Source organism: Euleptes europaea, chromosome 13 (genome assembly GCF_029931775.1).
Source record: "Euleptes europaea isolate rEulEur1 chromosome 13, rEulEur1.hap1, whole genome shotgun sequence".
Classification (NCBI taxonomy): Eukaryota; Metazoa; Chordata; class Lepidosauria; order Squamata; family Sphaerodactylidae; genus Euleptes; species Euleptes europaea.
Window position 1 is genome coordinate 61,294,007 of NC_079324.1, and position 25,774 is coordinate 61,319,780.

A 25,774-nucleotide genomic window follows, 5' to 3' on the forward strand; every position below is an offset into this window, starting at 1 on the left:
GGCAGGATAGAAACAGTTTAATAAATAAAATAAATAGTTGGAGCTATTTCCTTTTGTTGTTCCCTCATGCTTAACCTCAGTGGATCTACTGCAGGATAGTTTAGAGGTGGCCATCTATTTGTACTTGGGGTTTATACAGAGTAGCGAATGAGTAGCCACCATCAGTAAAACTCCATCAAAGACATTATTCAACATTTGCCTGTCAATCTGTAGGCCTGTTCTTTAGGGATGAATCCCAGCTTGAGTCCTTTCTGGTTTGGCAGAACTCCTTCAAGGGGGCAATTTGCTTGTGACTTGTTGACACAGAATCCCTGCAAGATGACACTTCTTAGAGAGTTGTAATTAATCTACTTAAGGGCACTTGGCTTGGTTGCACAGTGCTTGTTGTCCACAGCTGTTACAAAGATGTGTGTATAGTATTCAAAGGAGCTGGGCGGGCTCTCCACAGTGAAACTGATAGGGAGAAGAGGGTCTTCTCTTCTGTTGATTAACCAGTGAGATGCTATGGGATGTTCTAGATACCAAAGCAAAAGAAAGCCAGTTGTGGTTGTAGGCTACTTCTTTCGCTCTCAGGAGTCAAATTGAGGTTTTGAGGCTTTTGAATTTTGCATATTTACACAAAGTGGTGTAGTGGTATCTTCTTAGAAAGGGTGATGCCCTGTATCTCTTTGGGCCTCACTTAAGCAATTTCTTTTGGAATACTGGAGGGGCAATGATCTCTGGTTAGCTGCAAGAATTGCATTTGCTATATGTGGGTGGAAGGTTGCTCTTAATGAGTTGTTCAAGGTGTTTTTAGTTTCTCCAGAATGTTAAGCAATTATAAGAAGTGCAATCTGCTATGAAATTGTACCTCTAGATCAAGGTCCCCCAGCCTTTTTGAACCTGTGGGCACCTTTGGAGTTTTGACCTTAGATGGTGGGCACAACCAAAAAATGGTTACCATAAGAGGTGGGCCCAACCACAGAATCTCAGGGAAGTGAGGTCATGCATAACTCTAATAGCAAATCTTCAGTATTTCAGGCAGAATCTAATCGGATGCCTTTTAAAATGAACATATTGTTTAAAAATATTTTCTTGCATACACACCACTTATCTTTAGCCATGCAGTGAAGATACTTGTGCTGTGGTAGCAGCTGCTGCTGAAGCATCTTCTTAAAAACTGCATGCCTATTCTCTCCAGGATCAGAGGAGCAGGCCTATTATATCAGGTGCTATGGAACGCAGGCAGGACAATGATGCTGCACTGGTCTTGCTGGTGGGCTTCCTGGAGGCACCTGGTTGGCCACTGTGGGAACAGACTGCTGGACTTGAAGGGCCTTGGTCTGATCCAGCACGGCCTTTCTTATGTTCTCATGTGTTTACTGCATCTGTGAATCTAGAAGTTTGCTCCTATTGTTCACATTAAGTGTTTGTCAGTCATTGTCATGATTTAATTTTATGGATACCTTACTTTTTCCCTCCTCAGAGGCCATGTCTACCCACTGGCTTTCTTGGCGGTAGACCAGGACTCCGAGGAGGGGAAAAAGTCCCCCTTCAGAGGCCAGGTCCACCAATTGACTTCTATGGGTCTCTGGAGGCCAGGTCTACTGCCAAGAAAGCCAATGGGTAGACCTGGCCTTCCAATGGGACTCAGCCGGAGGCCAGGTCTACCAATAGGCTTTTATGGCGGTAGACCGGGACTCCAGACAAGGACTCCGGACGGGGAGGGGGAAATGGCAGGGACTTACAATTTAATTTTTATCAGTAAATAAGATCACTATTAAGTATGATATCAAGTTTTATTCAGTGTACCTATAGTTTAATTAAGACTTAAAACTTTAATTAAAGTTTATTAAGTTAATAAACAGTGTACTTACCTATATAGTTTAATTCACAGTGGGTAGCCGTGTTAGTCTGTTTGTAGTAGTCAAAAAGGGCAAGAGTCCAGTAGCACCTTAAAGACTAACAAAAATATTTTCTGGTAGGGTATGAGCTTTCGTGAGCCACAGCTCACTTCTTCAGATACCTGAAGAAGTGAGCTGTGGCTCACGAAAGCTCATACCCTACCAGAAAATATTTTTGTTAGTCTTTAAGGTGCTACTGGACTCTTGCCCTTTTTGACTATATAGTTTAAGTTTAAGAAATTTGGTTCTCAAAAGAAATCTCAATCGTTGTACTGTTGATATTTGGCTCTTTTGACTAATGAGTTTGCTGACCCCCGCTCTAGATAACAGCTCCTAACCTCACACGTTGAATGTAAGTTGCACTGCAGTCAACTGCTGTTTCCAGATATCACAATGCAACTCTGGTTTGTCTGTGATTAAACTAGCCTGGTTCATTCTGGGGTTTGAGTGCTCTTCTCCCTCACTTCCCCATCCCAGTACAGAGCCAAGACTGAAGACCTGGTGCTTTGAAAGAGACCACAGTTTGTTGTGACCACAGTTTAATCCTGTTCCGTAAGCAAGAAAACAATGCAGCTAGTTAAAGCACACCAATTCTGAATGTCACAGATAGGCTGGTTTCTTTTGCAACAGGGAATCTTCCATTTTGACTGTGTGTATGAGGAGAGCAGGGGGCGTGCATGAGCCTGAGGAGCGATCAGGTTTTTTTTTTATGCCATCTGAATCAATTCAATGGATCTTGCTTTGGAGCGGTGGAGTCTGATCTGGAGAACCGGGTTTGATTCCCCACTCCTCCACATGAGTGGCGGAGGCTAATCTGGTGAACTGGATTTGTTTCCTCACTCCTACACATTAAGTCAGCTGGGTGACCTTGGGCAAGTTACAGTTCTATTACGAGCTCTCTGTCTCACCTACCTCACAGGGTGTCTATTGTGGGGAGGGAAAGGGAAGGTGATTGTAAGCCGGTTTGAGTCTCCCTTAAGTGGCAGAGAAAGTCGGCATATAAAAACCAACTCTTCTTCTGAGTTTAGGAACCAGTGTGTTCTTATTATGCTGGATGTGGGTGCACAATTCCTAACTTGGAAAACTATAGGGTTAATTCCTCCTTGGAAGCCACATCCTTTGACCTGGAAACCCAGCCCTCTAATCACTGATATGCTGCTGATGGTTTCTCAGTACAGAGAGAAATACACTTATTAATACGTGCTCTGAAGTATCCTGCCTTCTGTTGCAGCATCATGTATTTTGGAGCTGAGAACAGGTCATTCAGAACAGGTTCCAAGGCTGAGCTCTGTCTGGATGTACTGGCATTCTAGTAACAGGAAACTGCTTTATATTTTCAAGCAGAGTGTTCTTTACACCTGAGCACACACTATTAAAATGAAGCAATAAAGAAAAAATGTTTTTCTTTTAGCAGACAGACTTATTTCTGAAGGAACCGATCATGGCTCCCAGCTCCTCCTCCCTACAAGTCAAAATGGGGATGTGGTGTTTGGGATGTAGGCTGTCTCTGTTCAGTCATAAAATCCCTATGTGGGGAAAATACCCAATGTTTTGTTTTATTTAAGGGAAAAGTAGTCCTCTGTGCAAGCGCCAGAGGATGTGACCCATGGGGTGATATCACATCCCAACATTTACTAGGCAGACTGTGTTTATAGGGTGGTTTGCCATTGCCTTCCCCAGTCCTCTACGCTTTACCCCCAGCAAGCTGGGTACTCATTCCCCAAACTCGGAAGGATGGAAGACTGAATCCACCTTGAGCTGGCTGCCTGAAACCGACTTCCATCGGGATCGAACGCAGGTTGTGAGCAGAGCTTTTGACTGCAGTACTGCAGCTTACCACTCTGCGCCATGGGGCTCTTGTTAGGTGGGGCTCTTGTTAGTGAATGAAGAGTTATCCCATCCTAAGAAATGCTTCAACAGCAAGTGACCGAGTAGCAGCTATGAGTGGATGTTGCGCTTGAGAATTCCTACTGCAGAAAAAAACAAAGTTCCACCTGAAAGGTGGTGGTAATAAAAATCTTGTTACCACTGCAATGCCGCCTTTGCGATCCAAGTTGCCAATCATCCTCCAGATGTAAAGGTTCTTGGCTGATCTGCTTGCTATCATTTTTCAGTACTGAATGAAATACGGGAGCTAGAAACAAAGGAGCTGGCTTTTAAACCACACCTTTCACGTCATTCCATGTGATTTGACAGGGTGTGTGTCTGCATAGGCATTACCTCAGTAAAAAAAACCTACCACATAATTGTAACTCCCTAGACCTCTGTAACTGTAGCACTCTTTTACCTATTTCATACTCTGTATCTGTATGCATAGTCCCAGCGTGTCTGTAGTTGGGGGGGGGGGTTTGGTGAACTGGATACATTATAGTAAGGAAAAGATGAGATCCCCTGCATTTATAGCCCCTCAATATGCCAGGTATATTCTAGCACCAGCTGCATATTTATACTCCCTAGAAAGGAACACACATAGAAGGGCCTATACACTGGCCAGATGTGCAGCCCTACCATCTGCCATATTAGAAGGGAGATTTAAGAAGATCCCCAGAGTGGAGAGACTTTGCCCGTGTAACACAGGGGAGCTGGAAACCATTGAGCATGTATTTTTAAGATGTCCCCTCTACAAGTCAGCCTGCTTCAATATTATTGACCCTTTGATTAGGGAAATGGGCTCTGGTGATGAGGGTGAATGGACCAAAAGGTTTCACCAATCACCACCCAGGTCGCAAAATACTGTGCAGTAGCAATGAAGCTACGTCGCCTTAATGTACTTCCTTAATCTGTGGAAATGTAAAACTGGGTGATTCCTAATTTTGTTGGCCTTGGTTGTAAACATCTACTCTGTATGGTCAGTTTCTGTTTTACCTGTTTTATCTGGCATACTAGCTGCAAATAAAATTTATTTATTATATATTTAGTAAGGAAAAGAGCACGGTCTTTGGTCAAAATTACAAGATTTTTCTCAGGTGCCCTTCAGCACAAGCTTGAATATACCCGGGAATACTGGCATCTCATTTTGAGAATAACAGGCCATAAGTAAGAGTCTGGACCGTGGCCCTGTCTTGTGCCGATGTTTCAGATACAAAACAAAGCAGATGTTTACAAAGAGGGGCGTTTTGCATCCCTGAGTTGCGAAGAAAGGAAAGTTGCATTCCTTGTAAGACAGGAAAACAGCTTAACTTAAAAAAAAAAAACCCTGCCCCATCGTGATCAATTGACTCCCCCCTCGTTTTCTTTCTTGCCTTCCCCCCCAGTTTTCTCTTGGTGTGAGGCGGCAGCTAATTAGGAAGCAGCACCTGAGCCTGTCACATTGTGCGGCACAAACACACACCGTGGTGGCATTTCTTTCCCAACCAAGTAGTCCTGGGAGTGAGTTGCTGTTTTCAGGGGAATAGTTCCTCCACCCCTGTGCGCCTTGAAGGATCAGCTTAAATTTCCCCTCTTGGGAATTTGATCAAGCAGCATACATTAGATCCGATATTGTTCAGTTTTCTTTCCTTCCAGGAAGGTGCCTGTTTGTGTTTTAACGAGTATCTGGGTAGGACTGCAGCTGTTGCCTGACCAGCTGCATGGCTCTGCAGGGCAGGTGACAGGTGTCCAACAATGGCCTTTTGCTCCAGAGGGCCAATGAGCTTCTGAGAACTGGCAAAAGCTGACGTAGGCAAAGGGCACGCTGTCTGGTAGCTGCTTTTTTGGAAAATAAACAGCTGAGATGTGATACTATATCTACTGTGGACGAACTGTTGACCTTTCTCTCCCTGGTTGATTGGTTCTTACTACATTTTCTTTGTAATCAGGGCAGAGCTAAAAATATTTGCAAACCTTATTTTGTATTAAATTATGCGTATACATAAGAACATAAAAGCCATGCTGGATCAGACCCAGACCCATCAAGTCCAGCAGTCTGTTCACACTGTGACCAACCAGGTGCCTCGAGGAGGCCCACAAACAAGACGACTGCAGCAGCACCATCCTGCCTGTGTTCCACCGCACCTAATCTAATAGGCCTGACCCTCTGATCCTGGAGAGAATAGGTATACATCATGACAAGTATCCAATTTTACTAGTAGCCATGAATACACCTCTCCTCCATGAACATGTCCACTTCCCTCTTAAAGCCTTCCAAGTTGGCAGCCATCACAACATCCTGGGGCAGAGAGTTCCACAACTGAACTATGTATTGTGTGAAGACAGACTTCCTTTTAACTTTTTTTAATCCCTCACCCTCCAGCAGATGACCCTGCATTCTGGTATTATGAGAAAGGGAGAAAAACTTCTCTCTGTCCACTCTCTCCATACCATGCATAATTGTATAGACTTCTATCATGTCTCCCCTTAACCACTTTTTTCCAAGCAAAATAGCCCTAAGCGTTTTAACCATTCCTCATAGGGCAGTTGTTCTAGTCCCCTGATCATTTTGGCTGCTCTTTTCTGCAATATCCTTTTTTAAGATAAGGGAAATTACTGATCTTCTAACAAAGATATGTAATATGTCCCTTCGATCAGCCTCTGTACCAGAGGACTGGAGAATGGCCAATGTAACACCCATTTATGAAAGAAAGGTTCCAGGGGGGACCCAGGAAATTACAGGCTAGTTAGCTTAACATCTGTACCGGGTAAATTGGTGGAAAGCATTATTAAAGATAGAATTGTCAAGCATATAGAAGAGCAAGGTCTGCTGGGCAAAACCCAACATGGCTTCTGTAAAGGTAGGTCCTGTCTCACTAACCTATTAGAGTTTTTTGAAAGCGTCAATAAGCATGTGGACAAGAATGAGCCTGTGGATATTATGTATTTGGATTTCCAAAAAGCTTTTGACAAAGTCCCCCACCAAAGACTGCTAAGCAAACTTCATAGTCATGGGATAAGAGGACAACTCCTCTTACGGATTGAGAGCTGGCTGAAAACATAGGAAGCAGAGAGTAGGAATCAATGGTCAGTTCTCACAATGGCGGAATGTGAGCAGTGGTGTCCCTCAGGGATCTGTGTTGGGACCGGTGCTTTTCAACCTGTTCATCAATGACCTGGAGTTGGGGTTAAACAGTGAAGTAGCCAAGTTTGCAGATGTCACCAAATTATTTAGGGTGGTTAAAACAAAATCGGACTGTGAAGAGCTCAAGAAGGATCTCTACATGCTGGAAGAATGGGCATTAAAATGGCAAATGAGATTCAATGTGAGTAAGTGTAAAGTGATGCATATTGGGGCAAAAAATCCCAACTTCACATATACACTGATGGGATCTGTGCTGGCAGCGACAGACCAAGAAAGGGATCTTGGGGTGGTAGTGGATAGCTCAATGAAGATGTCAACCCAGTGTGTGGCTGCTGTAAAAAAGCCAAATTCCATGCTGGCCATAATTAGACGAGGAATAGAGAATAAAACTGCTGATATCATACTGCCCTTGTACAAATCTATGGTGAGATCACACTTGGAATACTGTGTACAGTTCTGGTCACCGCACCTAAAAAAAGGATATTACAGAGCTTGAGAAGGTGCAGAAAAGAGTGACCGAAATGATTAGGGGACTAGAGCATCTGTCCTATGGGGAGTGGTTAAGACACTTAGGGCTTTTTAGCTTGGAAAGAAGGCGGCTAAGGGGAGACGTGATAGAGTTCTATAAAATTATGCATGATTTGGAGAGAGTCGACAGGGAGATGTTTTTCTCCCTCTCCTATAATACTAGAACACAGGGTCATCTGTAGAAGCTGGAGGGTGACAGATTCAAAACAGATAAAAGGAAGTATTTTTTCACACAACGCATAGTTAAATTGTGGAACTCCCTGCCCCAGGATGTGGTGATGGCTGCCAGCTTGGAGGGCTTTAAGAGGGGAGTGGACATATGCATGGAGGAAAGGGGTATTCATGGCTATTAGTTAAAATGGATACTAGTCGTGCTGCATACCTCTTCTCTCTAGTATCAGAGAAGCATGCCTATTATATTGGCTGCGGTGGAACACGGGCAGGATGGTGCTGCTGCAGTTGTCTTATTTGTGGCTTCCTAGAGGGACCTGGTTGGCCACTGTGTGAACAGACTGCTGGACGTGATGGGCCTCGATCTGATCCAGCAGGACTTTCCTTATGTTCTTAGGCATGGTGACCAGAACTGCACACAGTATTCCAAGTGTGGTCTCACCATAGATTTGTACAAGGGCAGTATGATAGCAGCAGTTTTATTCTCTGTTCCTCATGGCCAGCATGGAATTTGCCTTTTTCAAAGCGTTATACCTAATATCGGAGACAAGTAATATAAATTTATAGAACAAATGAACAAATATTCATAACCATTTTAGAGTGTGTGTGTGGTATGTTGATTAGAGTGTTGGGCAGGGATCTGGGAGATTCAGGTTCAAATCCCTAATATGCCATGAAGCAATCCTAAACAGCTCTCTTGAAAAGCAAGTCTGATGTTCAGCTGGGCTTCCTCTCCGGAAAGTGCCCTTAGGGTTGCAGCCTGAGTGACCTTTCACCAGTCATGTTCCCTCCACCCAACCTACCTCACACAGGTGGTTGTGAGGATAAAAAGGAGGCAAGAGTATGATATCAGCTGATCTGAGTTCCTGGCAGGATTAAAAATAATAATATATAAATTAATACTAATCATCTATTTAACGGTATGTCAATATAGAACAGTGTTTATGTTGGCTAGGCTGAATGTGTTTCCATCTGTGGTTACTGAAAGACGCTTTTCAGGCATTCCGTATTCAGATAGAAGCTGCGTATGTGGGGATGGCCATATAGAGACCCTGGAGCATATTTTGCTGTACTGCTGTCGTTGGGATGATTTGAGATGGAAATATTTAGGGCAACTTTTACTTCATAAATTTTATCTCTCCTCGTAAAGGTTAATTCAATGGCTGCTGTTTGGCATAGATAAAAGAATTATATTATTAGTGGCTAAATTGTTGAGGAACATTTAATCAAATGTAAATGTAAAAAAGGTTAATTTTGGGGATTATATTAGTGTGATGCTGCTTGTGGCCTTTTGGCTGTTTAAGCAATATCATTTAAATAAGTACTAATAACCTGAAGGCAGCAGGAAAAGAGGAAGACACAACAAGAGATGGATTGACTCTATAAAGGAAGCCATGGCCCTCAGTTTGCAAGACGTGAGCAAGGCTGTTAAGGAGAGAACATTTTGGAGAACATTGATCCATAGGGTCGCCATGAGTCAGAAGCGACTTGACGGCACTTAACACACACACACACACACACACACTAATCTGTATAACATATTCCATATTTGTACATGATATGTTCAATGAACAGACTGTATGAATTCGCAACTTTTTTGTGTGCTCTGGTATTAATCTTTGACATGCGGTTGGTTTTTCAATATTAAACCTTTCCTGTGGTTTTTAAGTCTTATTGGTACCCTCTATTCCCCCCCCCCAAATATGGTTCTTGCTAATGTTAATAAACATAGTGCCAGCTGTTATATAGATGCAAATCAGATAATTTTATCAAAAGCAAGAAGACACGTTAAGGGATCTGATAACTGCTTCTGGAAGATCTCATCCAATGTATTTGTTATAATTTTCTAGAATGTCTTAGCTCTATTGCGTTTCTCCCACAGGTGGAAAAAATTCTTTTTCTATGTGGTACTGTCAGCAGTTATTACTTCTAACACTTATGCTAAGAGTCTTTCCAAGTGTCACATGCCAATTATGTAGTACTTTGGTCTTGATCTGGAGAGACCTGCATTCAGATTGCTCAGCAATGAAACTTACTGGATGACCATAGCCCAGTAATGCTGTCTCCTGCTATTCTACCTCAAGGGGTGGCTGTCCATTCCTTGGCAAGTTATGGATAATACATTTAACAAACAATCTATAGTCCCTTAGTCTGGGATCTTTTTCGCTTGTCCAGATGTCCAGAGTTTATTATTCTTTACATGTTTGTGTGCATGACCAAGAGTTTATTCCGAATGGATCTGGGGAAGCCCTGGGGCTCAGTGGCAATTCCTGATTTTGTTTTGCTACTGCAGATTAACAGGGCTATTCATCTGGGGATAAAAGTAACAGACATGGGCAATAAATTCTTACTGTACAGATTCTAAGCAGCTGACCCTGTTGTTTTGTTCCCTTATGGAAGCTGAATAGGTCTACACTATCAGAAAAAGAGCAGGAGTGGACAGTGAGAGGGGGCTGATCCACACATGCATGCTCATTGACTGTAATATCAAGTGATGGCTTGCATGTATGAAATTGGCGTTGCAGGTTGATTGCCACAGATAAAGCTTAAATATTGCTTCATTGTCTGTTCAAGCAAAATAGACTTCATACCTTAATCTGAGAGTTATCAAGTATTAAGGGCATTCTTCTCCCGTCTTTTCTCCCCCCCTTTCTTAAATCTTATTTGTGCAATTTTGAGATTGTAAGCCTACAGGGCATATCCATTTATTTTCACTTAGTACGTTGTCTAAGTTCTTAGATGTCTGACAAATAATAAATATTGAGGAACCAAATTATGAGATACCAAGTGATGTACTTGTGTGTGTTAAGTGCCGTCAATTGCTTTATTCTTCAAAGGACTAATATCATGGCGTTTTTAATACTTTATTTAAAATATCGGCGATTATTCCAGCCATGTAAAGAATTTGAGATGTAAAGAATCTGAGATCCAGAATCACCATTGGCTGTTTCAGACATACATTCATACACATACATATGTTTGTGTGTATATGTATGTCTGAAACAGCCAGTGGTGATTCTGCATCTCAAACGGTTTACATGGCTGGAATAGTCTCCGATATTTTAAATAAAGTACTTAAAACCCCATGATATTAGTTCGTTAAAGAATAAAACAAACTTCCTATGACTTTACGTACTTTGTTTTCCTCTTTCCCCTGTAGTCTAGTCCACATTCCCCACCCTGGCTACACCCTGCCGTCTGCTTTTGTTCTTTGCCACCATCCATGATTTCTCTTAAATCCTGAATAAGCTATTAATCCTTTTGAAATTATTTTAATTGAACTATGCTTAATTGAAAGCGTCCTTCTTCCAGCTGGCTTTCTTTTGATTTTAGTATATTTCCTCATTCCCATTTCCTCTCTCATCTCCCTGCCATTATATTTCTAGTCTATCGTTTAGGATAAAACCTGGGTCACAAAACTTGTTCAGTCTGTGAATACAGGTCAGTCACCAACTGTGAAGCTGTTGGAGGCCCAAGAATCTTTTGTAAATGTTCCTCAAGATAAACTTCAGAAGAATTCAGTTGTAGCCTTTCCTACTCTGCCAGCTCTTTGCTTGCCTGTGACTTACATTTCAGCCCATACTAAAATATAAATGTAATTTATGTCCATATATTTGAATACTTACTAAAATATTCAGTGTGACCTTGATAGGAGAAACTAATTAAAGGCAACCAGTGGAAGTCCATGCTGGCAGGAGCTGTCCGTGGGCTGGGGTTGTATTGGATGGAATGATGTGGGAGACAGCTAGCTAAGGTTGCGTTCGCATGAGCAAAGGCAAGCTGTGTTAGGTGTTCCTATAGAATACTGATCTCCAACTGCTGCTTTGTGTTTTTGCATACTGGTGGTTGCATTGCAAGGACGGAGGTCCCACAATCATCGGGGGGGGGGGGGGAAGGAGAGAAAATAATGTGCTAGAATCAAATTAAAAGTAGGTTCCATGTGGCAGGTCGGAGTGAAAGGGGGGTCTTGGATTTGAGAAGCCTGAAGTCCAGAATGGAATAAGATGTTAAGAACATAGAATCACAGAATCATGGAGTTGGAAGGGGCCATACAGGCCATCTAGTCCAACCACCTGCTTAATGCAGGATCAGCCTAGAGCATCCCTGACAGGTGCTTGTCCAGCCTCTGCTTAAAGACTGCCATGAGGGGGAGCTCACCGCCTCCCTATGTAGCTGATTCCACTGCCGAACAACTCTTACTGTAAAAAATCTTTTCCTAATATCCAGCCAGTACCTTTCCGCCCACAATTTAAACCCTTTATTACGGGTCCTATCCTCTGCTGCCAACAGGAACCGCTCCCTGCCCTCCTCTAAGTGACAGCCCTTCAAATACTTCAAGAGAGAAATAATGTCTCCCATAAACCTCCTCTTCTCCAGATTAAACGTTCCCAAATCCCTCAGGCTTTCCTCATAGGGCTTGGTCTCCAGGCCCCTGATCATCCTCCTCGCTCTCCTCTGCAGCCACTCGATTCTGTCCACATCCTTTTTGAAGTGAACATACAAAGAGCCCTGCTGGATCAGACCAGTGGTCCATCTAGTCCAGCATCCCATCTCACACAGTGGCCAACCAGTTACCCTGGGGGTCCAACAACAGAGTATAGAGGCCAAGGCCTTCCTCTGATGTTGCCTTCTGGCACTGGGATTCAGAGGTTGACTGCCTGTGAACGTGGAGGTTTCCTTTAGTCACCATGGCTAGCAGCCACTGATAGACCTGCCCTCCATGGATCTGTCTAATCCCCTTTTAAAGCTGTCTATGCTCATGGCCATCACTACGCCCTCTGGCAGCAAAATCCACCTTTTAACATTCAGCAAGGTGCTGGATGGTTGTGATGTCCATACTCTCTCCTGCGCATCTTCTCCAGGAAGACTGTTCACTTCCCACAAAGAGCATCACTTCATAAGAACATAAGAAAGGCCATGCTGGATCAGACCAAAGTCCATCAAGTTCAACAGTCTGTTCACACAGTGGCCAACCAGGTGCCTCTAGGAAGCCCACAAACAAGACAACTGCAGCAGTATTATCCTGCCTGTGTTGCAAAGCACCTGATATAATGGGAATGCTCCTCTGATCCTGGAGAGAATAGGTATGCATCATGACTAGTATCCATTTTTATTAGTAACCATGAATAGCCCTCTCCTCCATGAACATGTCCACTCCCCTCTTAAAGCCTTCCAAGTTGGCAGCCATCACCACATCCTGGGGCAGGGAGTTCCACAATTTAACTATGAGGATCCATGAGGATCCTTGTGTTGAGGTGGCAGCTGCTGCCAAAGCAACTTTTAAAAAATCTGCACAGCCAATCAGATCTCCAGTGGCCAATGAGAAGCCCTGCTGGGCAAACTCCTCGCCTGGCCCTGACCTCTTTGTAAAAACATTTGGCAGGTGCCAGAAAAAGTGTTGGCAGATGCCCATGGGCACCACGTTGGGGACCCCTGCTCAAAACCATTTCTGTTTAACTATGTTTAACAATTGAACTTCCATTGAAGTTATATGAGGGCATCTTTGTGAAAGGAGCCTCTCTTTCCACTGCTTTTCCCATTTCACAGGGGGAGAACTGAGGGTGGGAGAGGCTACATCTAGGATTTAATCTCAGGACCAACAGCCAAGAGCAGTTCCCTGTCACTGGTTCTTCTTGGCCACAAACTGAATGTTGTGTTGTTTGACTTTCTTTACAACTGCTGGGTTATTACTGTATGTAGAGTAAGAGTTATGAGTGGTCCCAGTGCCACGAACACTCTCTTCCGCTCTGGACACATTTTGACATTATGCAGAGGAAGTCAAAGGCAAACCACCTCTGTTAAGTCTCTTGCCTTGAAAGCCTTACTGGGTTGCCATATGTCGGCTGTGACTTGATGGTACTTCACACACGTGTGTGCGTGCGTGTGCGTGCACACACACACACACACACACAGAGTCTTTCCATTGGAATAGGTTGTTGAGATTGCATCTGTTAATTCTTTGCTGATTTGTCAACTATTCTTTTAGATGCAGGTTTGCAAATACTGCACTGCCAATGTCACTCTTTTGAAGCAGCTGCCCCCTGGTGGCAGTATATTGATCAGACTTGATTGAAGTCCAATAAAAGATGCATCTGTGCTGAGATTTTTAAACTGCACTTAAAGTTTTACATTGAGAACAGGTCGCTCCATAGTAAAAGAGGAGAGAAAGAGGAGAGAAAGTTTCAAAGTCTCTGGTTGAACTAAATGTCTTAAAGAAACCTTCAGGTTTTTAATCTGAGTCCCCAAGATTTAGGATATTGTTTTTGTCCTTGAAATGGGTTGTTGGTTCTTTTTTTAACTCGTAAGAACACAAACTTTGCTAAACAGAATATGTTTTTTCTCACAGTGTCATCCGTCTTCAGGGGAGGACATGGAGATCTCTGACGATGAAATGAACCCATCTCCCATCACAAGCACAGATTGTGCCAAAAACATTGTGGTGAATACCTCAGTCAGCAACTCTGGGGTGATGGCTCCCTCCATCCCCATGCCCCCACCAGGGTATCCTCCCCTGCCTCCGCCACCTCCACACCAGCCAGGCTTCCCGATGCCCCCGCCTCTCCCCCCTCCCCCAACGCACACAACGGTCACTGTCCCGCCTCCACCCCTTCCTGCCCCACCTGGGGTCCCCCCGCCTCATATCTTGCCTCCCCTCCCTCCGTTCCATCCCGCAATGTTCCCCGTCATGCAAATGGACATGATCAGCGTCTTGAGCAACCAGTGGGGTGGCATGTCGATGTCTTTTCAAATGCAAACCCAGATGTTGAGCCGCATGATGCAAGGGCACAACACGTACCAGTACCACCCTTTCATGGGGAACCGGATGCAGTTTGTGAACCTTCCTCCCTACCGACACTTCTCCATGGGTGCAGCTATTGGCCGTGGGCAGCCCTGGCCACCTTTGCCCAAGTTTGACCCTTCTGTTCCCCCGCCGGGTTATGAGCCCAAGAAGGAAGATCCGCACAAGGCCACTGTGGATGGTGTCCTATTGGTGATTGTGAAGGAATTAAAAGCAATCATGAAAAGGGACTTGAACCGGAAGATGGTGGAGGTGGTGGCCTTCAGGGCATTCGACGACTGGTGGGATAAGAAGGAACGTCTGGCAAAGGTAAGAATCAAACAACAACCCTGGTTTCTAAAGAGGGAATGGCTTTGCGATGGGAGAAATTACAGGCAAGATTCCTGGGCTTGGAGGTACCTCATATCTTCAGGACCACCTCTCCTGGTATACCCCCCCCAAATGACATTGAGATTGTCTGAAGAGAATTTGCTGGTGGTCCCTGACCCTAAGAGCACGCGGCTGTCCTCGATTAGAGCCTGGGCCTTCTCAGCCCTGGTCACGGCCTGGTGGAATGCTCTGCCTAGTAATCTCAGGGCCCTGTGGGACCTTAAAGAGTTCCGCAGGGCCCGTAACACAGAACATTTCCACCAGGCCTACAACTGAGGACAGCCGCAGAAACCATACCATCATTTCTAGCCTCCCCGCTTCCCTTCCTAACATGGATAAATAATATCGACTGGAAGGGGTGCCAGCTGTACATGCCCACAGTTTAGCATCTTGTGCGCTATCTTTGATATAGGTTTTTTAGGATTTTATTGTTGTGATTATTGAGGGTATGTTACGTTTTTAATGATGTTACCCACCTTGAGCTGGCCTGCTGGGGAAGGCAGGATACAAATGTGAAAAATAAATAAATAAAGTAAAATGAATGAGGAGAAGTACATGGCCAGCCACAATAGCAGCTTTGGAGTTCACAGGTCTGAATGGGAGCAGCCATATCTCAGTCCAAACATATAGAAGGTCCCAGGCTTAAATCTTGTGTCTTAAATTTTAAAAAAGGAATTTTAGAAAGTAGAACTGGGAAAGCCCCTTTACCTGGTGCCCTCAAGAATCAGTGCCGGTCAGTGTACCAGTAAACTGGTCCAGTGTAAGATAGCTGTGTAGAGATCTGTGTGCATGTGCCACTTCCATGCAGCTGCGGACCTGGGTGTGGCTTGGAGTGTATTCCTGTCTTCACAGTCCTGTATCAACAGTGGTCACAATTACTTCCCCAGAGCCATCCTGCAGCTATTTGCACGTGTTCCTGGAGGTCCTGGCTTTCCAAAACTCGAGAAGAGATTATTCTACAGTCTGTGTTGGATTCTTTTTGCAGCTGCAGTAAGGAAAGGTTGTCTTCTGTTAGGCAGAGCTGTGATTTTGCAGTTAATCAGCAGACTGTCTATAGCAGGGGAAGGAGGTACAATCCTGCCCGTGGTTTTGCCAGAGATCACACTGGCAATGTAGCTCAGAACCTGTTCTGAAAAATAAAAGCTGAACTTGAGTAGATAATGATGCTGTGCCCAAGCTCCCAGTGTTAGTTGTGTTTGTCCGCGTTTTACGTTCTGTTGAACTTCCTTTTTGCACGCACAGGCATCCCTTACTCCGGTAAAATCTGGGGAGAATAAAGATGAAGAAAAGCCGAAACCAAAGGATCGCATCACATCTTGCCTCCTGGAGAACTGGAATAAAGGAGAGGGTCTGGGCTATGAAGGGATCGGCCTGGGCATTGGCCTACGAGGGGCCATCCGGCTACCATCTTTCAAGGTCAGAACTTCAGTCTTCGGAACACAAACCCCTTCTTTCCCCCCGTATGAGATAATTTTTAGAAGTTATTTTATCTGATAGTGGCTCTTTCGAATGCCAACAGGTGTAAGAATATGAAATGCCTGGTGGGTGGGTCCCTCTGTGAAGGTAGGCAGTACCCTACAGGCCTCAACAGAAGAGCACTTCAGGTGCTTTGGCTTGGGGCAAGAATGCAAATGTGCAAAGTGGTCGGCAATCTCTGGGGAATTATTTTAACTTTTCTGTGTTTGATAACTTTGAACATAGCTTCAAGTGAATATTCTGTCATACATTAAGTCTTTCAAAAATTTAAGAAATGGGGGTCTTATTAGAAACGTTCTATTTTGCTCTGATTTTTATCATTCAGCTTCATGTATTTTAGATTGTTACACTGGATTTAAAATTAATTCTGTCCACTCAGGTTTGATTGACTGCCAGCAGTATTAAAAGATGTGCATAAAAGTTTTTGACTGGTTAAATGGCTCTTTTAGCTTCCTGTGTTTTTTGTTGCCTGTTGTTGAAAGGAATATTTGTGTGTATCTGAACGAATTGCATCTCTTGAAATGGGCTTGTTCTGTCCTTTTTTGGCAGGTGAAGCGAAAGGAGCCGCCTGAAGCAGCCTCAGCTGGAGACCAGAAAAGAATCCGCCCCTCCCCTTCAGTAGATGATGAAGATGAAGGTTGGCAAAACCAATGTTTTGATCCAAACACTAAGATAAAAATTGTGCATTTCGTGTTGTTAAATCAGCAAAAGCAGTTTAGGTTTGATAGGAAAATAAACATTGAATATATACATTTTCCCCAACAATTCTGGTGTTTCCAGGGCTTCAAATTTCCCAGAAAGTTTACATCGTGAGGTCTGATTTTTAAATGCTTGGGTTACCCTTTTAACCTTTTTAAAGAGTATAGGATGGCTGCCATTCACTCTTATGGGGGAAGGGTAATGTGTTGCCATTGGGCTGAGGGCAAAACCAGCCTCCCATCTCTGACACCGGGTGGTCCAGAGCAGGGTCCAATATAATTATACCCTGCCCTGGAGATCCTTACTAGGGTTGCTAACCTCCAGGTACTAGCTGGAGATCTCCCGCTATTACAACTAATCTCCAGCCAATAGAGATCAGTTCACCTGGAGAAAATCGCTGCATTGGCAACTGGACTCTGTGACATTGAAGTCCCTTCCCTTCCCAAACCCCATCCTCCTCAGGCTCCACCCCAAAAACCTCCCAACGGTGGCGTAGAGGGACCTGGCATAGAGGGACCTATTCTCTCCAGGATCAGAGCATGCCTATTATCTTAGGTGCTGTGGAACACAGGCAGGATGGTGCTGCTGCAGTTGTCTTGTTAGGGGGCTTCCTAGAGGCACCTGGTTGGCCACTGTGTGAACAGACTGCTGGACTTGATGGGCCTTGGTCTGATCCAGCAAGGCTTTTCTTATGTTCTTAATCCTTACAGTGAACAAGTCCTTTCTCCACACAAATCACCCATCATAATGACAAGCATTTTGCTCACATTATAACCGTGTCAGGTAGCTTGCTCTCTTCCAGCTCATAATATATTTCCAAGTTGCCCACTAGTTATCTCTAAAATGGGACAGGGGGCGTGGGAGCAACTTTCCTCACATTTGGAACCTTGTGGCTGACACTCCCCCCTTCCCATTTATTTTCATGTTTCAGAATCTGAACGAGATCGAGACCTGCCAGACGCAACCTCTGACCTCTCCAAGAAGGATGCAGATTCTGTTGGCCTCAGACGAAGACCCGCGCGGCCACTGGAGCTAGACAGTGAAGGAGAGGAGGAGGATTCAGGCAAAGAGGAGGAGGAGGAAGAATCCTCTTCGGAAAAGGAGGCAGAGCAGGAGGAAGAGGGAGGAGTGATGAAATCGGTGTCAGACAAGGTAGGTCCTACAGGTGACTGGAGTTGTTTTCTCCGACTATATTTGTATGTCTTTCCAAGATGGTTTTCTCCTCCCATATTTGTATGTCTTTCCAAGATGGGCTCCTTCAGATGTGCCTGTAGAGTTGCTGATGAGTGCCTGCATTACTTCTGTACAGAAGATGTTATCCACAGGAATACAGTGCCCACTTCCCACCACCTGTAAAGAGGGTTCCGTTCCATGATTTCATGAGCACATAATCTGGGAGTGCTCTGCTTTCTAGAGAGAAAGCAGTCATCCTCTCAGTGGCGAACAGAAATAGCGTAGTATTACTGTTGGCGCAGACCCTGCTCTGGTTGTTTCTAATCATTGTGGGGTACGTCGTCTTTAAAGAGGCATTTGTACTTTGGCCCTTCCTTTGCCAGTGAGGAAAGAATAGAATTGGAGTAAAAGAGCACTATTGAACTTTAAGCAACTCTGTAGATATGCGCACACTGTTGCATGTACCTCTACTGATATAGTTACAAGTAACATTTTGCCATAGCGGTTTCCTGTCTTTTTCAAAGTATAATAGGCTTATTCCTCCACAAGCCTCTTTGTGAACCAGGGAAGGTTTGTTGCCTGTCTCACAAAGATGGGGAGCTAAGATGCAGAGAAGCTAATGGTAACAAGGCAATTTGTGGCAGAGTAGAACTGAATATTGTCTCTCTTCCCACAAAAATTTTTTTTTGTCCTTTTATGGTCTCTACATATTATTGTGATTACGCCTAGCTGTAGTTGCTTGGATATGTTCACACATTTTTTACTTTTCTGATGATTTTGTTTGTATTGTTGTGTTTTTTCCTTTACTACTATTATAACTTCTTTTCTGCCAAGGGCATCCTGCTGCGTGCTACAAACCAGGTGCTTGTCTTTTTACCAAGATGCTTCTACCAGAAATTGTACCAAACTGCCAATGTGGTATAGTGGTTAGAGTAGGATCTGGGGGACCCAGGTTTGGATCCCTGCTCTGCTATGAAGCTGACTGGATGACCCTGAGCCAGTCAACACTTCCTCAGCTTAACCTCAGCTGGCAGGGTTCTCGTGAAAAGAATATGAGGAGAACTCTGGACGCTGCCCTGAACGTTTTGGAGAAACAGCGGGATAAAAATGTACTAAGTAGATTGTTGTGCCAAATGTCATTGGAGCTCTTTAGAAGCTCTTTAGAAGCACAGGTTTTCCCCTCTGAAAACCTGGGTTCTTGCTAAATGTGTAAAATTTCTTGTTGTCCAAGGAAGAGGAGGAGGAAGATGCTAATGAAGAAGAGGAGGAAGACGATGATGCTGAAGTAGAAACAAGTGAAAAGGAAGAGGAGCAGGATTCTGAAGAAGGTCTGTCAGGTAGCTAAATAGTTGTGCTTTTGGAGACATTTCTTCTTTTTTGTCTTAATGGGTATGCACAACTCTCTGGGCGGGTTCACTTGTTGATAAGCATCACTTGATCAGTCTGCCGCTGATTATCATAACTCATCCATGAAATTCAGTCCACAAGCACTGGGAGAGATGAAAGCTCCAACTCTGGAGCCTGGTGGGCCCATTCTCACATGCCAGCCAACAATCCTTTAGTCAGCAAGTGATGAACATGCATGTGTGAATCAGCCGCATAGTTGGTGCATAGCTGATTAAAGCTACCCCTAAGTCCCTGTGTTGTGCACAGCAGATGACAAAGCAATGCACCAAGTCCTAGATGAAGTACACCTCACTGTCCTGTTCAGTTTTTTTCACCTTGAAATGTATTACATTTCCCCCTTCCCCCTTTTCTTTGAAGTCCTCAGCACAAGCCGTATTTGAGCATAAGACTGAACAAACTTGGCATACATAAGTGCCAAGAAGCACCTGACAGGCAAGAATTAAATGGGTTGTAAACACCTCCTAGAGAGAGATTTTTGAATTGCAGTAGAATCTTCATGGCAAACATTGTGTTATGATTAAATTTGCTTTTCATGAAGGGGTTAAAATAAATTGGCCAGCATCATATCATTATGGAATCCATTGTGTGCAAAAATTAAGAATACTTTATACTGTTCTTGTTACCCCCTTCTCAAAAAAGCTGTTGTAAAACTGGGGGGGGGGGTATCTTGAGGAATCAACTAAATGAAAAGGAGGAGTCAAATACCCTTCTTACAAGGAAAGACTAAAGAAATTGCATCTTTTTTAAAAGAGGGGGGAAAGATGACTGAAGGGCAGACCAAACTCCAAATGGTGTGGGGAGAATGAAGAAAGACATTATGTGTGTCCCTTGGTCGTAGACAAGAAATGTAAGAGCCCTAGTTGTAAAGAGCAGGGGTCATACAGCGAGGCTGATATGCAGTAGGTTCAGGATAAAAGGAAGCATTTAACACCATGTGTAATTGATTGCTTTGAGATGTCGTAATGGCTGCTAGCATAAGATAAATAAGCCAGTATTGTGTAGCAGTTGGGATGCTGAACTAGACCAGTGGAGATCCAAGTTCAGGTTTTCACCCAGCCATGATGGCAACCAGCCTGGGCTCAGTGGATACTTTAGGTAACAGCTAACAACATTAACCTTTTGTCTTCCTTGCAGAAGGTATCGGAAGCCCCGCCTCCTCCAGGGCAGAGGTTGAGTCGTCTGATGAAAGTGATGAATCCTCAGAATTTGGAACGAGTTCTGATTCTGATGAAGATGAAGAAGAGGAGGAAGAGGAGGAAGACGATGAAGGGGTGTCTATGGAGCAAGAAAGAGAAGCTGTACCTGTGGAAATAACAGTAGAGTCTATCACACAAGAGCCTGAGGATGACGATGAGAAGGAGACCATCCTGGAATTGTTTCCAGTAGAAGATGACGTGTACCTGCAGGGGGTTCCTCTAGCGCAGGTGGAACCTTCTATGCCAGAAAGAGAGGAATTCAAAGAAGAAGCCCGACAAGCGGAAGAGGAAAGTGGTGAAGTGCCTGAGGAATCTCTCGCTGCAGAAGTGCTGATGGTGATGGAGCAAACCGAAGAGGAGAAGCTGCAACAATCCCCTGCATGTCTACCAGGTAGGGTTCCTGTTCAACAATCTGGGTATCTTTCCCTACCAAACTAGTTCTTTCCCAATATTGACTGTGGATTTCTAAAAGTGTGTCTGCTCTGGTCTGTACTCTGTACTTGATTTCAACAAGGAAGGAGCGCTTATTTTGGGAAAGAAACCATTCTAAGGTAGAACTGATGGCTACCAATAGGTTCATCGGTGGCTATTAGCCATGAAGGCTAAATGCAGTTTCCAATTTCAGAGGTAGTGTGTCTCTGAGTACCAGTTCTTGGGGGGTCAGCCACATTGGAAGAGGCTTTGGCTTCTGTGTGTCTGCTTGTGAACCCTCTGGGGTACCTGTAGGGTTACCAGGTCCCTCTTCACCACCGGTGGGAGGTTTTTGGGGCAGAGCCTGAGGAGGGCGGGGTTTGGGGAGGAGAGGGACTTGAATGCCATAGAGTCCAATTGCCAAAGCAGCCATTTTCTCCAGGTGAACTGACCTCTATCGGCTGGAGATCAGTTGTAATAGCAGAAGATCTCTAACTAGTACCTGGAGGTTGGCAACCCTAGGTACCTGGCTGGTCACTGTGGGAATCAGGATGCTGCTGCCCTTAAATTGTTGGTCTGATCCAGCCGGGATGCCCTTAAATGGTTAACCAGGCATGACTGCAAAGTCTGACACAAACGCATGCCGCTGTTTTCTTGATAGGCCTGTGAATTACAGAGCCATGTCTGTCCACAGGACAGCCAAACATAAGACTCTTTCTGACAAAATGTTTGTGAAGGTGTGGGAGTAGCTTGCAGGATTAATGTTACGTCTGAACAGTTGTAACTTCAGAAGAAGACTTGAAGTGTCTGTTCTGGTTCCAAGGGCTTCCAAATTCTCTATAGTTTAGCAGCAGCTTGGTTTATAGGCCTTTCTTAAAATTATCATCAGGCTACTTTTTATATTAGCAGATTTAAAAATTCATCTCAGATTTGGAAAGAAATGGCTACTTTTCATGCATCATGTTTAGCTAACAGCCAGAAAACATACGTTCCTAATAGTTGTTCAGCTGTCTTAGGATCCGTAATAAATGCACATAATATTGTCGAAGGCTTTCACGGTCAGAGTTCATCGGTTCTTGTAGGTTATCCAGGCTGTGTGACCGTGGTCTTGGTATTTTCTTTCCTGACATTTCGCCAGCAGCTGTGGCAGGCATCTTCAGAGGATTAACACTGAAGGACAGTGTCTCTCAGTGTCAAGTGTGTTGGAAGAGTAATATATATAGTCAGAAGGGGGTTGGGTTTGAGCTGAGTCATTGTCCTGCAAAAGTATCAAAGGTAATGTGCTAATCATTGTCCTGTAAGTATCAAGATACTTACAGGAAAGAAAGAAAATACCAAGACCACGGTCACATAGCACAGATAACCTACAAGAACAAATGCACATAACTTCAGTAACCCCCAAAATAACCAGCAGCAGAATAAAAGATGTGCCATTTAATCCAGAGCTAACCTCACTTAAAACTAAGCAAATGTCTGGGTGAATTTAAAAAAACACCGAACAACCACCAACTTTTCCTTGACACCAAAAAGTGACCAAATTTGGCTGAAAAGTGCTTGTCAGTGGTCACTCAGCTCACCTGTGAGCGAGAAGGGAGGTCACGAATCAGGGCCTCCACCAATGCAGCACTCAGGAACATTCCCTTCTATTCCCTGCTGTTTTTTCATTGTTTGTTTTCTGTCCCTGTAATTTTCTAAAAGTTCCTAGAAGCAAAAAAAGTTTGAGGGCACAGAGTACACGCAAAAGCCCTCACTTTTTAGAGCTGCATTTGGTTTTCGTTCCATGGTAAAAACAATAAACAGGCCAGTGGCCCGCTGAAAATGTAAAGCATTCTTGATTATAAGTTGTCTGCACAAGTGGAGAAATATAAAATTGTGTTTGCTCTGGGTTGATCAATGTGTGTGTGTGTGTGAGAGAAATAAATGCCCTTTTAGACTTCCCAACACTGAGCCATGAACTGTTTTTGTAACCACTGCATGGTATATACAAATGGAAACCTATAGCAACCTAGTAACCTCACTTAATGCTCTCTCTGTTTCCTAGTGGAGGAGTCTGAACAAGATACTGAGCTGGAACATGAGGTACTAGATAGTCCAAAGCCAGAATCTCAAGAGGAAGAAAACTTCCGTCCACCAACACCAGTGGGTCTCTTTGGAGAGGTCTTGTCCAGCAAAAACTCATTTTTCACCAAGTCTGAGGATAGCAGCTTAGAAGCCCCAGGAAAAAGCAAGCCGCAGTCTGCAGTGGAGGAAGAACAGCAGCACCCTCGAACCCCTGGACGAGACGTACTGGCCCATATGGATTCTTCTGTGCTTCCCGTTCACACGGTGCCTCCCTGTTCGCTTCCCCTCCCGTCCGTTATGTCCCTGAAAGAGGAACCGTTGCTCCTTCTGGACAAGTTCCCTGAACAAGTAACTGTGACCAAACCATCGGTGGAGGAAGAGCTCCCTCGGACTCCCGGGCGGGACATTTTAGCCAAGTGCTCCCACAGTCTCTCCAAGTCCCAGAGCACAGACACTGTCCCAGCCACACCTGGCAGCGATGCTCCTCTCACAGGAAGCAGCTTGACTTTAAGCTCCCCCCAGGTCCCAGGGAGCCCCTTTTCCTACCCATCCCAATCCCCTGGGATCACCAGCGGCATCCCTCGGACTCCGGGGAGGGATTTCACTTTCACTCCCACCTTCCCGGAGCCTGGTGCTACCCACCCTTGCCTCTTGTCCGTCAAGAAACTTTCCGAGGATGAGCCTGATGAGAAAATCTTTAAAGAGCCTCTTGGTGCTTCCTTACTGGTTGGCATTAACAGTGTTCCCTCCCCCATTCCCTTTGCCAGCCCTCCTGTCCCTGCTTTCCACACACACATTGACTTGTCTCCCAACAAGCAGTTACCTCTTGCTGTTCGGCCTTGTTTGTTCATGGAATCAAAGATGTCTTTAGAAGAGTGCGGCGCAGACGGAAGGGCTCTTTTGCCCTTCCCAGAAGCGCCTGCTACATCCCCACCCCTCCCTCCAACACTTCCCCCTTCCCCATCCATCCTGCCTGTCAGAAGGAAACCCGGTCGGCCAAAAAGGTCGTCTCCTCTGGGCCCTATGTTGGATGCCTATTCCAGCAAATCCCTTGAACCGCCTCTTCTTCCAATCCCAGTTGCCTTGACTGAAAGTGCTGTGAGCAAAGAGTTGTTAAGCGGCCATCCAGATGCTTTCTATTCTCTAAAAGACCCAGAAGCTGTTACCCTGGATTTCAGGAATGATGGCTTCCATGACAAGGTAGCGCCAGACATTTTAGCGGAGAAGCTTCCCTTCAAGGAGCTAGAGAACCAGTGGAACGAGGACTTAAATGAGGAAGAAGCTCACTTGAAATCCAAAAGGCAGTGGAGGCGCCAGAAGAAGAGGCCAGAAGATGTCCCAACTGTTCCTTCTCCTGAATATTCCCCGCATCGATATCACTTTAGGCCCCGCTCCGAGTTTGAGGAGATGACGATTTTGTATGACATTTGGAACGGGGGTATAGATGACGAGGACATCCATTTCCTCTGTGTTACGTACGACCACTTGTTACAGCAGGACAATGGGATGGACTGGCTCAACGACACCCTTTGGGTATACCATCCTTATATCCTTTTCTGCTGAGTCACCAAACTGGACTTACCTTGGGAATATATAATTTCAGTAGATGTATTAGGCAGACCTATAATAAGTATTTTGCTGTCAGGGAATACAAATATCATTTGGGCCTGCTTTGCATGTTGACTTGAGCTTTGTGCTCAGTGTATAGTTTCTAAAAATACCTAAGCACTTGGCGGTACAGGATTTGATTTTCTACATACTTCTTCCAGTTTTTTTTACATCCACAGAGTTTCCAGATACTATTCTGTGCAGGGCTGGTTGCTCAGGTGAAGGAAGTGACCCTGTTTGCAAGCCCCAGCACCTCCCATTTGCTGCCATGATACTCTTGAGTATTCCTATTCTCCTGCTTGAAAGGAGTATGCAATACTGATTTAATGTAGCTTATGATGAGAGTCTAGAAATTGCATACGGCTAATTTTTAAAAACAGCACGTAATTTTTTAAATGGCTGTTTGATCAAACTTCCACATACACTTTATCTCTTGAGCAGCTTATTGTGCAAATCCCATACTGTCCCAAAGGAAATGACATGTGGATTGGGCTAAATGTAACCTTATATTAAACCAGTTTGGGTTAGCAAGGGAGTATGTCAGCTTTCATCCTTCATAACACTCTTCATTTGCTTAATGAAGAGTTCTGTGAATCTCAGAAGCTTGTATTCCAACTGTGTTACCCTTAATCAGTGGTGCTTAGTCCATGGCTTGCAACTATCAGAAACCAAAAGAGCCATAGGATTACTGTATGCTGTGTAGCACCCCACCAAACACTACCTCCACAATATAATATACCACATTTAGATGTATAACGATATATGACTGCAGGTACATAATGTTCCAGGCCTCTGTTGTAGCACAGGGCCTGCAGCTCATCCATCCTCCAGTCCCTCTGGTGGTGGATGTTTCAAGGTGGGAAGCATCTGTCAGCAATATGCCTTACCGGGTACATAGCCTTGCCCAATATCCTGGAACATGGGGCAGGTGCCACATTGGGGAATGGTGCTCAGAAGAGCCACAGAGTGTCATGTCCAAGAGCCACATGTGTCTCTCAAG

The 25,774-nt window shown here is 44.5% G+C and overlaps 1 protein-coding gene across 1 annotated transcript in view; it reads left to right on the forward strand.

The window, feature by feature from the left end:
- Positions 1–25,774, forward strand: part of SETD1B (SET domain containing 1B, histone lysine methyltransferase) — a 51,277-nt gene that overhangs the window by 19,965 nt on the left and 5,538 nt on the right. Inside the window, exons 7-13 of the mRNA XM_056859455.1 lie at positions 13,922–14,683; positions 15,986–16,159; positions 16,769–16,856; positions 17,850–18,070; positions 19,323–19,419; positions 20,633–21,085; positions 23,147–24,712. Of these exons, the coding sequence (XP_056715433.1) occupies positions 13,922–14,683; positions 15,986–16,159; positions 16,769–16,856; positions 17,850–18,070; positions 19,323–19,419; positions 20,633–21,085; positions 23,147–24,712 (3,361 nt within the window). The remainder of the gene's footprint in view (positions 1–13,921; positions 14,684–15,985; positions 16,160–16,768; positions 16,857–17,849; positions 18,071–19,322; positions 19,420–20,632; positions 21,086–23,146; positions 24,713–25,774) is intronic.